At 34.8% G+C, this 15101-nt stretch overlaps 1 protein-coding gene across 8 annotated transcripts in view; it reads right to left on the bottom strand.

Annotated features, from left to right (window-relative positions):
* LOC306879151 (KICSTOR complex protein SZT2-like) overlaps window positions 1-15101 on the bottom strand; it is an 88079-nt gene that overhangs the window by 69789 nt on the left and 3189 nt on the right. For all 8 annotated transcript variants that reach the window (XM_079431901.1, XM_079431904.1, XM_079431907.1 and 5 more), the window contains exons 6-26: window positions 14181-14340; window positions 13815-13921; window positions 13024-13234; window positions 11440-11610; window positions 11114-11345; window positions 10886-11015; window positions 10109-10254; window positions 9782-9934; window positions 8575-8689; window positions 8258-8463; window positions 6842-7078; window positions 6666-6744; window positions 6487-6575; window positions 4570-4738; window positions 3660-3774; window positions 3459-3578; window positions 3137-3337; window positions 2478-2575; window positions 1467-1605; window positions 819-1061; window positions 90-297 (exon numbers count right to left, since the gene is read on the bottom strand). In XM_079431901.1, the coding sequence (XP_079288027.1) occupies window positions 90-297; window positions 819-1061; window positions 1467-1605; window positions 2478-2575; window positions 3137-3337; window positions 3459-3578; window positions 3660-3774; window positions 4570-4738; window positions 6487-6575; window positions 6666-6744; window positions 6842-7078; window positions 8258-8463; window positions 8575-8689; window positions 9782-9934; window positions 10109-10254; window positions 10886-11015; window positions 11114-11345; window positions 11440-11610; window positions 13024-13234; window positions 13815-13921; window positions 14181-14340 (3329 nt within the window). The remainder of the gene's footprint in view (window positions 1-89; window positions 298-818; window positions 1062-1466; window positions 1606-2477; window positions 2576-3136; window positions 3338-3458; window positions 3579-3659; window positions 3775-4569; window positions 4739-6486; window positions 6576-6665; window positions 6745-6841; window positions 7079-8257; window positions 8464-8574; window positions 8690-9781; window positions 9935-10108; window positions 10255-10885; window positions 11016-11113; window positions 11346-11439; window positions 11611-13023; window positions 13235-13814; window positions 13922-14180; window positions 14341-15101) is intronic.

The following is a 15101-nucleotide window of genomic DNA, read 5'->3' as shown; positions in this document are numbered from 1 at the left end:
TCTCTATGGTTTAGAACAGAGCTGATGAGCGGAGACCTTCAAGCTACACACCGTAGCTTTCATCTGCATGTGGGAGAGTGTCTGAGTACCTGAAGAAGACGTCTCTGGGCTGGCGTCCTGAGCGCGGATGGACCAGCTGCTCTTTGAGCGAGTCCAGTGAGCAGTTGTAGATGTAGATTGGGCAGCGGGGTCGTGCAGCATCAGCACTGCTCTGCTGAGACGCCTGTCGGCCAAACGTGATGTGACCGTCTCGCTTCTGCGGCTCCAGAAACTGAACGCCATCCTTCTCCTCTGAAGCTGAAAGATATCAGACAGAGTTATGAATATAAACAACTCTCCCACCCATGATCATTTTTGGTCCTAACCAGCTGTAACATTTAGATACTATTACAGTTTTCATGAATATTTTGAATTAGTTTATTTTATATTTTGTCATCCAACTTGCCTACGATTGATTTGGGAGTGCAAGGCACTATATATTTTTTGGACTTTTTTCACTTAAATTAAATCAAATAAAAAATTTAATTTTTTACATTTATAACTTCAGTGACTTGCCTGGATAAGTAAAGGTTAATAATATTATTTTAAGTAATAAAATGTTTATTTATGGTTTTAGTTTTTAATTTTTAACTCTAAATAACTATAACTTACATATATAGTTTTTATATAGTATATTATAACTTAACTATATGTTATCTATAATAACCGTGATGAGAAGCACAACTAAACTCCCTGGTTTGGTTATGGGTTCTGTCATTTCTGCCACTTTATCACATCAAATCCAGTCTGGAAACTTGTCAGAATTTAAAATCCCATACCAGCATCACTTGCGTTTCTGCTCTGTCCTGCAGATGTCTCCAGTGCTGCTTCTGGTTCCACTGTGAACCCCTTCCTGTGTTCTCCATGTTGACCTGTTCCAACCTGTGGACCATTGGCAGAACTGCTGATGGAGTCAGCCTGTGATTGGCTGTTGCCGTGACTACAGGTCTCCTCCTCTTCCAGGAGAATGCTGTTGATTGGAGGTTCAGTTTCCAGCCCAGAAGACATCAAAAGCTGCACATCTGTCAAAATAAAAGCGTAAATTGAAATTCCAAAAAACTAAAATTATACGCACACACACACAAATTAAAAATTAATGATTGAATGATCACTATACTTAATATTCATGTTAAGAAACTTAAATTACTACTAATATAAATTTTTAATATAATCAATGTAACTTTTTTCTGAAACATTTTTATTGTAAATATAAACTACTAAAGACCCCCCCAGTTTTCTAACATTCTCCAGATTGCAATATTAGTTTGGTTAAACACTGCTTGGTTTAACTGTGGGAATGTTTCATATTTGCAGCCAAAAATGTAAGTGGCTTAATAAAAATCATTCAAATAACTTCAGTCTCATGATGTGTGTAAACCTAAAGGACTATTGAGCTCTAATTGGTGTGGCATTGACAGATGATGCACCTGTAAATGTGGCTGGCAGGAAAGTGAGCAGGATCTGCTGATGGCTGATGTATTTGGCGTAACATTTCCAGTGAGGAGATAAGCCGTCCTGCTCCGCGCCAGCTGGCTCGTCATCCACAAGATCTGCATTACTGAAGCTCTGCCAGGAACACACACACACACACACACACACACACACACACACAGTAACAACTCTGCCAACAACAGAAGGATAAGTACACTGCCGTTTGAAAAATTCAATTTTTTTTTATTTTTTTTTATGCAAGGACACATTACACTGATCAAAAGTGACAGTAAAGACATTTATAATGTCACAAAAGATTTCTATTTCTAATAAATGCTGCTCTTTTGAACTTTCTATTCATCAAAGAATCTTGAAAAAAAAGTGTCATGGAAGCAGCACTAGTTTTCAACATAAAAAAAAAAAAATTAAAAAAATCTTCCTGACCACCAACTTTTGAACGCTAATTTGCATGTTTCACATACATAACACGAGTAATAACTACCTGTGCTGCGGAAGTGAGAGGATTCCTCATTCTGACCCAACAGAAGCAGAATTGAACATCCTTTTAAGCATTTTATTTTTTTATTGCATTTTATTTTATGCCTTTGTTATTTAATTTAAATTTATATTGAAAATACAAAAATAATTCAATTATTTGGTGTTTTCCCCTTTCATATAAGTGATGTACAAATGTGCACCTCTAACCAGTATGGCATGATGCCTATGGCAGGGTCATAAGTTCTGTTCCCCGGCAGCATTAAACTGATGTTAAATTGTCCACTGTGGTAAAAGATGTGTGAGTTGTACCCTTCAGTTTCATCGGTGAGGGTCAGATATCATTTATGGGTCATTTATGTCATATGTATTATGCTACTGATAAAGTTACCAGGCAACTTGTAAGTAACTCCATTGGATTTACTAGCCAAAGATTGTTTGACACACATGTATGGACTGCTTATGCGTGTGGTTGAGGTTTTTAAGGTGAGCTGTAATAGGAGATGATGCACCTGTAGTGTGCTGGAGGAGCCCATCACCTCTTTACTGCTTCCTATAGTGTGGGAAGAAAGAACAGTGTCCTGCCTCTCCGGAGGCTTCAAGCTCTCTTCTGAAAACACACACAGAGATAAACACAATGAGGGAAGATCAGGGGCCAGATTCTTCTTATGTCACTAGTAATTGCTAACGAATCAATTAAAGGTCATTTGGGATGTCTGGCATCCATTAGCGTGAAGTCTTTCGATTAGTGTATTTTAAATCATCTACTTAGTTTAAACATCTCCTTCACTGAGCGCAATGCCATTTTAATTTATCAAACCTTTAGCAAGAGTAAATGAAAACAAGAAGCCAATGGTGCTTCAGTAATCATTCTAATATGCTGATTTACTGCTCAGGAAACATTTCTGATTATTATCAATGTTGAAACAACTTTGTGCTGCTTAATATTTTTGTGGAAAGTGTAATACATTTTATTTTACAAGATTCTTTGATGAATAGAAAGTTGAAAAGAACAGCATTTATTTAAAACATAAATCTTCTGTAATATTACAAACGACTTTACTGCCACTTTTGATCAGTTTAATGCAACCTTGATGAACAAAAAACGTATTAAGTGTGTGTTTTGAATGCTTGAATGTTAAAGACAAAAAAAAAAATACAGCTGAATCACCTTTAATGACAGGAAGTGAGAATGGAGCCACATGACCGTCTCTTTCCCGCTCTAGGATGTGATGCATGAACGCCACATGATCGCCATCAGTCAAAGGGATCTCTCGATCGCTGAGCTCGCTCTGCAGAGAGCCGTGGAAGAGGCTCAGGAGGAGATCATTGGGCAGACAGGAGGCGCTACGGGAGGCGTCCGCTTGACTCTCTGTTAAAGGTCAACAGGAAAACAGTTAAATAAGGCCCAGTGTTCACTGATTTGGATGAAGGAATATGAATGTACAATAGGATAGGACGAGGGTTGTGGTGGATGGAGGATGGAGTCGTACCTCGGCTGAAGGTGTAGAAGAAGAGCTCGATCTGCTGGCACTTGGGCAAGAGTTTCATCAGGTCAAACTGGAAAGGTACAGTGTGTATGCAGTCATCAGCAGTGGTGGCGGGGATCTCACCTACAGGAGCAACACATCACACTGAGCATCAGATCTCATACGATTGTGTGTAAGGAGACGGGTGACGGTGCACATTCGTACCTGGAGCATCTCTGACGCTGCTGAGAGGACACACCTGCTCTTTATTCTGACACAGCTGGATGAGGTATTCAAACGTGATCATCGTCGTCATGCACGACAGATCACGGGGGAAAATCTGGAACGGAAAAACACATTTTATAAGCTTCGACTGTCAGATCTCATTAAAAATGCTTAAATACACCATGAAATCAAAACTTGCTTTCTTACAAAATTTTTCTGGTGTTATTATTAGGCAGAATTCACCAGTGCATTATTCTAAAGAAAAAAAAAATATATGAAATATATTTAAAAAGTTATTGTTAGTATTTTGAATTAAATTTTACTTTTATATTTTCTGTTTTCTTTTTAATTTTAGGTAAAGTTTTAGTAATTTTGTTGTTCGTTTTTTGTAACTTTTATTTTTTTATGTCTATCAAGTTTTTTGTTATGTTTTAGTGTTTAGTTTTTCGTTTATTTAGTTGTTTTCTTCAACTTAAACCAAACAAAAATGACATGAGTTTCTTTGGTAACTAGTTGAATAAAATAAGTTCAATTATTATTTTTTTATTTATACATTAGGTTTTTTTAACGTTTTCATTACTTGAAATAAATACAAACATTAACTTAAATAAAATAATATATACTTATTTCAGGCAACATTTCTATTTTTGAACTTCTTGTACTAAACTAACAAAACTAAAATTAAAATGGTAAATATAATAAAAAACTAATTCAAAATATTAATAAAACCTGCAAGTTTTTCAATGGTAATAAAATTATAGTGAGTGATGTAAAGCTAATATCATTACTAACTACTGTCAAGTCCCAGATTTTGTAAAATAGATACAATTACTTGGCATACATAATTTAGATTTTTAGTTTATTTTCTGTGACATGTCACATGTAAGTGAGTCATGATGTTGTCACTAACAGCCTGAGGGATCTCCTGGTAGGTGAGCTGATGAAAGTGTCTCTGCTGCTCCATTGAGCTGCAGACGGCTCCGCTCTGAGGCTCCACCCAGCACTCCGTCACCAAACTCAGCTCTGTGTCCACATCTATGGCCTCCACCTCAGTGTCATTGTCATCATCTGTGGAGAAACTGGAGACACGATGCCAAAAACAGACAGAGTCAAACCAAATGGCCATTATAAGACAATGCAGCCACAAAAAACGCCACTCTTCTAGTCTTTTAATTGACTAGCAATTAATGCACCCATGTAGTATGTGATTAGCGGTGTGAAGAAGACAAACAATTTTTTGCTAATTAATTTTTTTTATTTTTCCAACCCTGCAATATTTTTTATGCATGTATGCATTTATTTTTTTTATTGTTTGTTTTATTTCATACATTTATTGTTTTGCCTATTTATAAAAAAATAATAAAAGTGTTCAGATCCTGGACCATTAATGAAGGCAGATCTTATTTGTCAAATGAATCGCACATTTTTCTGAAATTAATCGTGAGCCAACCTAACATTAAAGTTTTAAATATACTTTTATATTGCAATAATTGCACATTCAATCTTCAAATTAATGTCCAAACATCGAGACAGTATATTTTTTTATATTTGTTTAATGGTATCTTTATTTTTTTTGACTGAAGGCCAGTATCACTGATACCAATTAATACTGATTTCCCTATAAAAATGTTTCCCCTTAATATTTAACCATTGACTATAGCCACTGAACTGTACATCATAATTAAGAGCTATCAATTTTTTTATTTATTCGACTTTAAAAATAACTTAAGTGAACTTAAAACAATCTCCACATAGGTTAAACTCATTATAAATGTCATATTTATCTACCTGTGCTCCTCAGCAGAAATATACAGAAATAGAATAAAGTTATCAAACACTAAATCCTAAACTAAATACAGATGAATCCTTAAAACTATAAAAGTTATTGATTCTCTTTTGTTCTTGATGAACAGACATCACAGCGGCTGGTTATTAGGTTGTTTTGGCTTCTATTTCTTTAAGAGCTGCTGCTAGAACATGACGCGGATCTGATACGCATCGTATTTTCTCTCAACTCTACCTTTTCTGACCCATTTCAGTCTCTTCTAATGAGCTGACGAGTTGAATCGTGTGTGTTAGATGAGGGAGACAGTGCTAGTACCCCTGCGTTAACGGCGTTAAATAACTTTAACGCGTTAAACTAAAAAAATTAATTGCCTGCGTTAACGCGCTAATTTTGACAGCACTAATATATAAATATAAATATAAATTTAATTAGCAAAAGTAAATAAATGTCATAACATCTTCCAATGCTAATAATTTGGAATTAATTGAAACAGTTAATTAAAAAAAAAAGTATTTCATTAAACTAAAACTTATTATAATATTTAAATAAGGTAAATGTTCTATTGATTATTTTTATTCTTTTTAATTGTATATTTAATTTTATATTATGTATTAAAAGTTATACACTATTAATGCTAAATATAATACATTTAATAATACCTTCAAATGTTAATAATTTGAAATTACTTAAAACAAAAACAGTTAATTAAAACAATCTGTTAATTACATTTATTTAAACATATTTAATAATTATAATTAGGTTAAAGTTACATAGATTTTTTAAATGTATTTTATTCTTTTTATTTGTATATTTAATTCTACATTATGTTTTAAAAGTTATACACTTTCATTCAATTCAATTCATCAAAAGCTCTTTAAATGTGAGCAGGGTGATGATTGACTTGTGTCAGTGTGCACTGAGCTCTACAATGGTCTGTTCTTGACCATTACAGCATAGGAATCATTCAGCTGAAGCCATTGAAGACTTTAGCAGTGAACAGAAACTCCAGTACTGGTTTGCACAGGTGTGATGAAGTGTTACCTGTCCTTAGTCGAAGTGGAATGAGGTGGGAAAAGGATGTACTGGACTATGCAGGTGTGTTTTTCTCCGTCCAAATCAGCTGACAGACTCTGCATACACAGTTGTGGTTGAAAGTTAGAGATGCACTGCCAACAAATGCTAAAAGTGGGATATACAAGCAGAGCTGTTCATACTTTCACCTGCATTGGCAGTTCTGCCACCATGTTGACGATACCCTCCCCGCTGGCGGCAAAGTGGAAGCCTTCAGACAGACGAATACTGCGCAATCAAAAACAACCATTATGAATTTAGTAAATGCTATTATCTGAATTGACTTATTATAGGTCAGAGTTTCCCGAGGATGTTTGAGACTCACTCTGAGAGCATGGAGAGGATATGAGCAACTGCGTGTAGCGATACGGCGGTTCCCGGGCCGTTCTGTACGGCCCAAACCCAGCGCTGGTGCAGGAAGTAGCGGGACAGAGATGCCATGGTGGAGGACGCCGTCCTGCTGGCAGCCATGCTGAGAGGGGCGCCCATGATGAGTGGCTGAGCGAACGGCTCCATGTTTAAGATGAAAGGGGTGCGGAAATCTGATGGAAGTTTCTCGTACCTGTAGCAGGATGTCACAAGAAGAGTTTTACTAAATCATAAGCTTTTGAGTTATAGATTTACTAATCAGAGTCAATGTTGTTACTTTTAAAAAAAAAAAATTATAATAATTATACTAAAAATTTATATAAAATTAGACAAAAATTAGATTAGAAAATGAAAAAAAAAAACTACATTTAAAAAACTTTGAAGAAATTAAAATTCAAAATGTTGGCATGGCAGCTATAAGAAATAAAATGCATAGAAGTTGAAGTACTAAAATTACTAAAACCACAAAAAATAATGCTACATAGAAATATATATATAAAAAAATAAAATGACAAAAGCACAAATAATTAAACAATTAAACAAATGAAAATGAAAAATGAAATAAAAAACGACGTAGTCTAATAAAATTGAAAAACTTTAAAACTAACTAAATTTTAAATGAAAACAGAAAAAAAAATCTAATCAAAATCAAAATGAAATAACAAAAATTCAATTAGAAATTGAGAAAAACTTACATTTAAAAAACTTAAGAAATTAAAATTGGGAATGTTGGCATGGCAGCTATCAGAAATAAAATACACTGAAGCTGAAGTACTAAAATTACTAAAACTGAAACAAATATAATGCTAAATAGAAATATTAAAAACAATAAAACAAATAAATCACAAAATTAAACAAATGAAAATGAAAAATGAAATAAAAAAAACGACGTAGTCTAATAAAAAAGAAAAACTTTAAAACTAACTAAATTTTAAATGAAAACAGAAAAAAAAACGAATAAATACTAAATTAGTCCAAAAATAATAATTAAATAACACTTATCAAAGTCTACATTAGTGTTGGCAAATCATTGTAATTTTGTAAATTGACACATTTCAGAATAAAACATAAACAAAAAACTATCTTTGCATTTTAATCCAGTTTATCCATCAGGAACTGATCATAAAAGTGTCCCTACAGAGTTTAAATCTAAAGAATCTAAAATATGAAGATAAAAGGGCTCGGTGTCAGCCAAAACGGAAAGCTGTTTCAGAGACTAACATGCACCGATGAATCATTTACAATACGGCGTTTAGACAGAAAACAAGGTCAATTTTGACTTCATGTCGACTGTAGGTCTGTCATAACTTCACAAAGTTAAATTCAGATAACAGTAATGAGATCCATTATTGTTCAATGTTATGTCACTGACCTCATCAGTAATTTTTCGAGGGGTTTATTGAGCACCACCACACACGGCCGGTCAGACAGCGCCGCTTTGGCCGCAGGAAGAGGCGGGGATTTGGAGGGTGACGCGTTACCAAGAATCTTCCGTTTAGTTTTCGGCGTGGCCTCCTTATTCTGGACTCGATGAGGAAACCGCAGCCGGAGGATCTGCTCTCGTAGTTCATCCACGATCTACAGAGTGAGAGTCAGAAACACTCATTCTATTCCTTCCAGAGCCGTTCTGAAAACAGCTTTCACAGCAACTAAATGAACTGAGCTCTAGAGTGGAAAACACCGCCTCACCTTGTTCCTGGTGTGTGCCAGAGTTCCTATCGGGAAGCCCAATCGCAGCACCATGCAGGGAGCTTTAGAGATCAGACGCACCAGATAGAAGGAGACGGGCGGCAACTCAGAGCCACTGTGGGAATAACACGTGTTAAAACACTGCTAAACCTCTCCGTAAATCTGCCAAATAAACTGTGGATCAAAGACTGATTGAGACACTCATATAGTTCATATTAATATTTTGAATCGTTTTTTATTTGTATATTTTCCTTTTTCATTTTAGTTAAATCAAACTTTAGTTTCATTTTATCTCATTTTAATAGAAATTTTTTTAAATTTATTGTGTGTTTTTGTCATTTTTAGTCGATTTTTTAAATATATATTTTAATACATCAAGGTAAACTAAATAAAAAATTAGAAATGTCACCTTGGCAACTAGCTGAAATAAAAAGGTTTTTATATTATATTTTGTTTCAGTTAACAATTATTTTTATGGTTTCAGTTTTAGCTTTAACTTTGGGATGAAAAGCTGTCACATACATTGAAATAAAATAAACTACAACAAAATAAAACGTATAATAGTTGATGAAACAATTAATGAAATGAGAAATGTTGTCTTGGCAACTAACTAAGTTGAAAAATTACTAAAACTAAAGCCGAAATAAAAAGCAATTAAAGCTATATAGAAATACCTTAAAAAATTAGCAAAGCATATAACAGAAAATATAAAAATCGTAATGAAATGTAAAAATAAGAGTTAATTTAAAATATTAATAAATAATATAATAATAATAAAATAAAATAACACTGGTCAACTAATATGTCTGAACGTGAGAAATAAATCTGAATGTAGTGTGGGAATAATGTGAATATAAATATTAGAAAATTAGGAATGTTGTCTTGGCAACTAACTAAAATCAATGTTAAAGTTGAAGTATAAAAATCACTGAAACTAAAGCTGAATTAAAAATCAATTAAAGCTACATAGAAATATTTTTAGAATATAAATAAAAAATATAATGAAAATGTAAAACTGAAAATATACTGAAAAAAATGATAAAAGCTCACTCATAATATGAATAAATAATATAACAGTATAAACACTCCTAAAATAACACTGGTCACCTAAAAATGGCTAAATGCGAGAGAAATGTCTAAATCTATTGTGAGAATCATGCTTGTTAAAACACTGCTCTGTAATTTGGCAACTGAACTACACATGCACCTGTAAATAAGTTTGACATATGAGTATCCCTCCACCAGGACGAAACTGCTCCAGTCCCTGAGCAGCGAGGTGAGCGCCGAGTGAGAGATGCGACACTGGATGGTACTGAAGCGACCGTTACAGCCAGCGTTGTGCACATGCTTTGGGACCGGGCTGAACAGAGACGCAAAGCAAAACAGAGTCAGGAAAACAGTTTACAGCCATTGGGATTTAAAGAACAATTACATTTTCATACCAACTCAAATTAAAATTTTTGAAGTAACTTTCCCAACACTAGCAGGACTTCGCTATATCGACCGCTGACCAATCCAGGCTGTGTTCACTCACATGTCATGCTCCAGAATGATAGCGATGCGATGCATGTGCAGCCAGCGCTGCCAGAAGTTGGCGTCCATAGACAGGATGGGCTTCCAGTAGGATGCAAACTGTGATTGGCTGGAGTCTTTAGAGCCACTGTGCTGGAGGGAGAGGACCTGATGGAGAACAGAATTGTGTTTATCATGTTAATATCACCAACAAAACTAAAATATGAAGCTTAGTGTACTACACTACTGTTTATGTAATTTAAGAAATGCTTTTTTCCCCCTCACAGGATTCACTACCTTTTGAGTTCAGTATGATTTTTAAATGATTTTGAAAGATGTCTATTCTGCTCACGAGGACTGCATTTATTTGATCAAAAATACAGTAAAATTGTGAAATATTATTATAATTTCAAATAGCTCTTTTCTATGTGAATATCTATTAAAGTGTAATTTATTCCTGTGATGTGCAGCTGAATTTTCAGCATCATTAATTTAGTCTTCAGTGTCACATGATCCTTCAGAAATCATTCTAATATACTGATTTGCTGCTCATGAAACATTTCTAAACATTATTATCAGTGTTGAAAACAGTTGTGCAGCTTTATATATTTGTCGATACAGTGACCCATTTCATTTTTCAGGATTCTTTGATGAACAGAATGTTTATTTGAAATAGAAATATTTTATAACATTATAAATGTCTTTGCTGTCACTTTTGATCAATTTCATGCATCCTTGGTGAAAACAAATCATGCTGACTCCAAACTTTTGAACTTTGTAGTTTTGCGCAAACACTCACTGGTGTGGTGGATCCAGGTGGGATGTAAAACAGAGGAACCCCATTTTTCGTGCTTTCGGGGATGGTGTAGTGTTCTGGGATGGAATTAAAGGACTGCAGGTGCACCAACATCTGGTCTGTCTGATTTATGCTGTTGAGGAGAAGCAATATACAGCATTACTCTACATCATCAGACTAAAACCGACAGCAGAGTATCTAAAAGCATTCAAGATAAGACAGAAATCGGACCTCTGCAGAGTGTTCCAGAAGCGGCGGATGACAGACGTCCGGTAGGGGCTTGTGATTGGTTTCCTCATGGTGCAGCTGATGTCATGGAGGATGTCGTAGCTGCCCTCTATGGTCACTTCCACCCAGGTGGTGCGCTGGACTGGATACAGGGGCCAGGACGCCACAGCAAGGTACTCGACACGCAAGTTATGCTTCCAGAGGAGGACAAGCTTCACCTCCAGCTGACTTCCTCCTTATACAGACAGATCAGATGATTATTTCGAAATCCCAAAGATTGTGTGATTTATATATGACCATTACAGAAGCATATGGAGAGGTTGAAGTACCTTTGGTGATGTTGATCTCTCGGATGGTGTATCCCTCTCGCAGTCTGATGGACAGGACACTGGTCAGGTCAGCATGCACTTCCTTCTCTGTGTGTTTCTTCCTGCGCATCACTAAGGCGGGGTTTCCACTGGCCGACACCAGGTGTTCATTAAAGAGCCTGTGCTGGGAGACTAGAAACACACAGATGACACAGATCAGCCATTACAGTGCTGTTTGCATCACATTACCTAATAATAATAAAAATAAATTCATATGTATACGGTCGCACTTTAAGGACCAATTCTAACAATAAAAGAACTATTATCTACTACTTTTGCCTCAATAAACTCCTATTTCACTGCTTATTAATTATTAGTAAGCTAGTTGTTAAGTGATTAAGGGATCTAAAATATGATCATGCAAAATAAGGCATTAATATGTGCTAGTAAACAGCCAATAGTACTAGTAATGTAAAAACAGTGAGACATTTTACTATATATGGTCATTTTGCATACTAACCAATCAAACCCTAGCTGTATGTAGATGTTTTAAAAGTGAAAGTAAAATCAGTGGTTCTCTGCAGTCAGATGCTTCATTTCACAAACGATTTAGCAACTTCAAATGAGAATCATGTGACATATGAATTAAAGTTTGACCAAACCTCATGAGCTTTTATGAAATTGCCTTCAATGCCATATGAACTAATCTTGACTGAGGCAGAACTGAAAGTGCACAGTCAGGGCTTATATACCGAGCGCTGAGAGCTCTGCTATTGATTTATTTGCAGTCTTATTATGTGAGGTGAATTAACCAAGTGTTTTAAGTGAACGGAGCAATCCTCTCTTTGACATTTTCAAGGACTCAAACATCTCTGAATACTTCCCATCCTTCTCTGTGTTTCTCAGATCTCATAAACAAACAAAAAAAAACTGAATCAGAAACTGTTATAGACATCAACATTAGTCTCAAGTAATGTATTTGGACACTTTTATCACACTCAGTGCTGTCACTGTTAACTAAAACTGTTGATAATTATTTTAGTAATTGAAAAATAGCTCAAATAAAATAAAATAGAAATATTACATAATTTTTTTTTAACAAAAATCTGAAATGTTGCCTTGGAAATTAACTGACAAAATATGTTTAATTTAAATTACTAAAACTAAAAGTGAAATAAAAAAAATTTAAAAAATCCATTAAAACTATACAGAAATAATCATAAAACACAAAATATAAAAATAATACTGAAAATAAAATAGAAGCCAATTCAAAATATGAATAAGTACTACAATAGTATAAACAAAACTAAAACACTGTCACTTAATGTCTGAATGTCATTGCATTACTTCATAAAATATGAAATCAATGGCTATTATTTCAAAGATGAAATGCTTAAACAATCAGCCTAGTGTTGAAAATGAGAGTCATTATTGTGTTTGTTTGATGTTGATGGTTCTCTACAACCGTGGTTCCTCTGCCAGGACAAACTGTGTGAACCTGAGGAGACCAGGCTTCCTACAGACACTAAAAAGGACCAAAACAGCAGCTACAGCAAACAGATTTGATCTTCAGACACTGTTTAGGTGTGTCAGTGTTGAGCTTACAGCAGTAGTACTCTGGGTTCATGGACTCGCCGGTCCTCAGGAAGGAGTAGGTGAGGAAGGCGCGGTGGTAAGCGTTCATCTCGTCGCCTGTAGAGTCGGACTCTGGACACATGGACAGGTACGAGCCAAAGGTTGCCATGGAGATGAACTTCATCAGCTCCACGTTGGGGATGTAGCCAAAACTACAGTCGTAGGAGTAAGCGCCGCCCACCTGAGGCAAACACATCAAAATAAAAAGAAATGCTTTGCTTTATAACAGACAACATTTAAGACCTGTTACAAACATACTGCATTTACACAATTCAAAAGTTTGTGTTATTTTGAAAGAAATTTATACTTTTATTCATCAAGGATTCATTAACTGATCAAAATATGATTTATAATGTTCCAAAAGATTACTATTTCAAATAAATGCTGTTCTTCTGAACCTTTTATTTATCAAATAATCCTGAAAAATAAAATGCATCACAGTTTCCGCAAAAATATGAAGCAGCATACCAATAATAATCAGAAATGATACTTGAGCAGCAAATTTCTGAAGGTTCATTTGATCACAGGAATAAATTACATTTTACAACATTTTCTCTTAGAAAACACTTATATTAAATTGTAATAATATTTCACAATATTACTGATTTTATTGTATTTTTATCAAATAAAGGAAGCCTTGGTGAACTGAAAAGACTTCTTTCAAAAACCGACCCTAAACTTTTGAACGGCAGTGGAAATAGTACTGTTTCTAATATATTTGTGGCAGGCAGAGTGAAACGTCAAATGGATCTGAGCAGCACCTGGACAAATGAACAGGCAATGGTTCCACTTCTCAGCTGGTTCAGTAGTGTTTCACACACAGCTACATCAGGAACACTCGTCACTCCATCTGTGATGATTATTATACCTGCAAGACAACACAAAAGACTACTAATTACACAAGCACTTTATTTTTGCATTTTTTTTGCATTTCTGCACTCATTATAATGCCAACTGAGACAGGAAGAGACCACATGACTGACCAACCACAGTTTGTTTTGTTCTTGCATGCCATTTAGCCATAGGTTAAAGCCACTAACACTTAACTATGTCAATGTAGTAACTTAAGTTTGTAAATATGATGCTCACTGGATTTCACCATCTGGTGGGACGAAGTATGCACTTACCAGCACCAGAGTTTGGAGGCAGGAGTTGCAGCGCGAGAATCCCCTGCCTCACCATACTGACCAGCCCGACATCAGCCGTCACCATGGAAACCCCCGGCTTCCTCTGAGGCGGTTCCTCCACCGCATCGTTAGAGAAGGACTGATAGACAGATCCACTGAACTGAAGAACAAACAAACATGTTTTCTAATGTAACATTTCAAGTTCAAAAGTTTGGGGTCGGTAAGATTCTTTAATGTTTTTGAAAGAAGTCTCTTCTGTTTACCAAGGCTGCATTTATATTATTAAAATTTTTTTAAATATTTAATTTAATACTCCAGTCTTCAGTGTCACATGATCCTTCAGAAATCATTCTAATATGCTGATTTGCTCAAGAAATATTTTTGATTATTATCAATGTTTAAAACAGTTGTGCTGCTTCATATTTTTGTGGACATTTTAGGTTTCAGGATTCTTTGATGAACAGAAAAACACAGCATTTATTTGAAATAGAAATATTTTATATGATTGAACAGAATATATTTTAATAGAAATACTTTATTATAACATCATTATTGTTTTTACTGTCCATTTAATAAATTCTTGCTGATTAAAATTGATTTCTTTAAAAAAAATCGTACTGAACCCAAACGTTTGAACAGCAGTATATGACAAGACAATAAAATTATTATGCAAAATATAATAATATCATATGAACATTAATTAAGCAACAACATATGACAGGTTGTGCTGAATTATTGCACAATATCACTAATCATTGGTGTCTTTTATCATATTGCTGTTGCTCAAATTTTATAAAAACAATAATCCTCTAGTGGCTTTTATCATGGTTAAGAAGCTAATTTTCTGAACCATGATAAAATGCTGTCATCATTTACTCACCATCAAGTTGTTCAAACCTTTACAAATTTACAAAACAGCCT

The sequence above is a fragment of the Barbus barbus genome (genome assembly GCF_936440315.1).
Source record: "Barbus barbus genome assembly, chromosome: 13".
NCBI lineage: Eukaryota > Metazoa > Chordata > Actinopteri > Cypriniformes > Cyprinidae > Barbus > Barbus barbus.
Note: the sequence above shows the minus strand (reverse complement) of the source record. Positions and strands in the feature narration are given on the sequence as shown.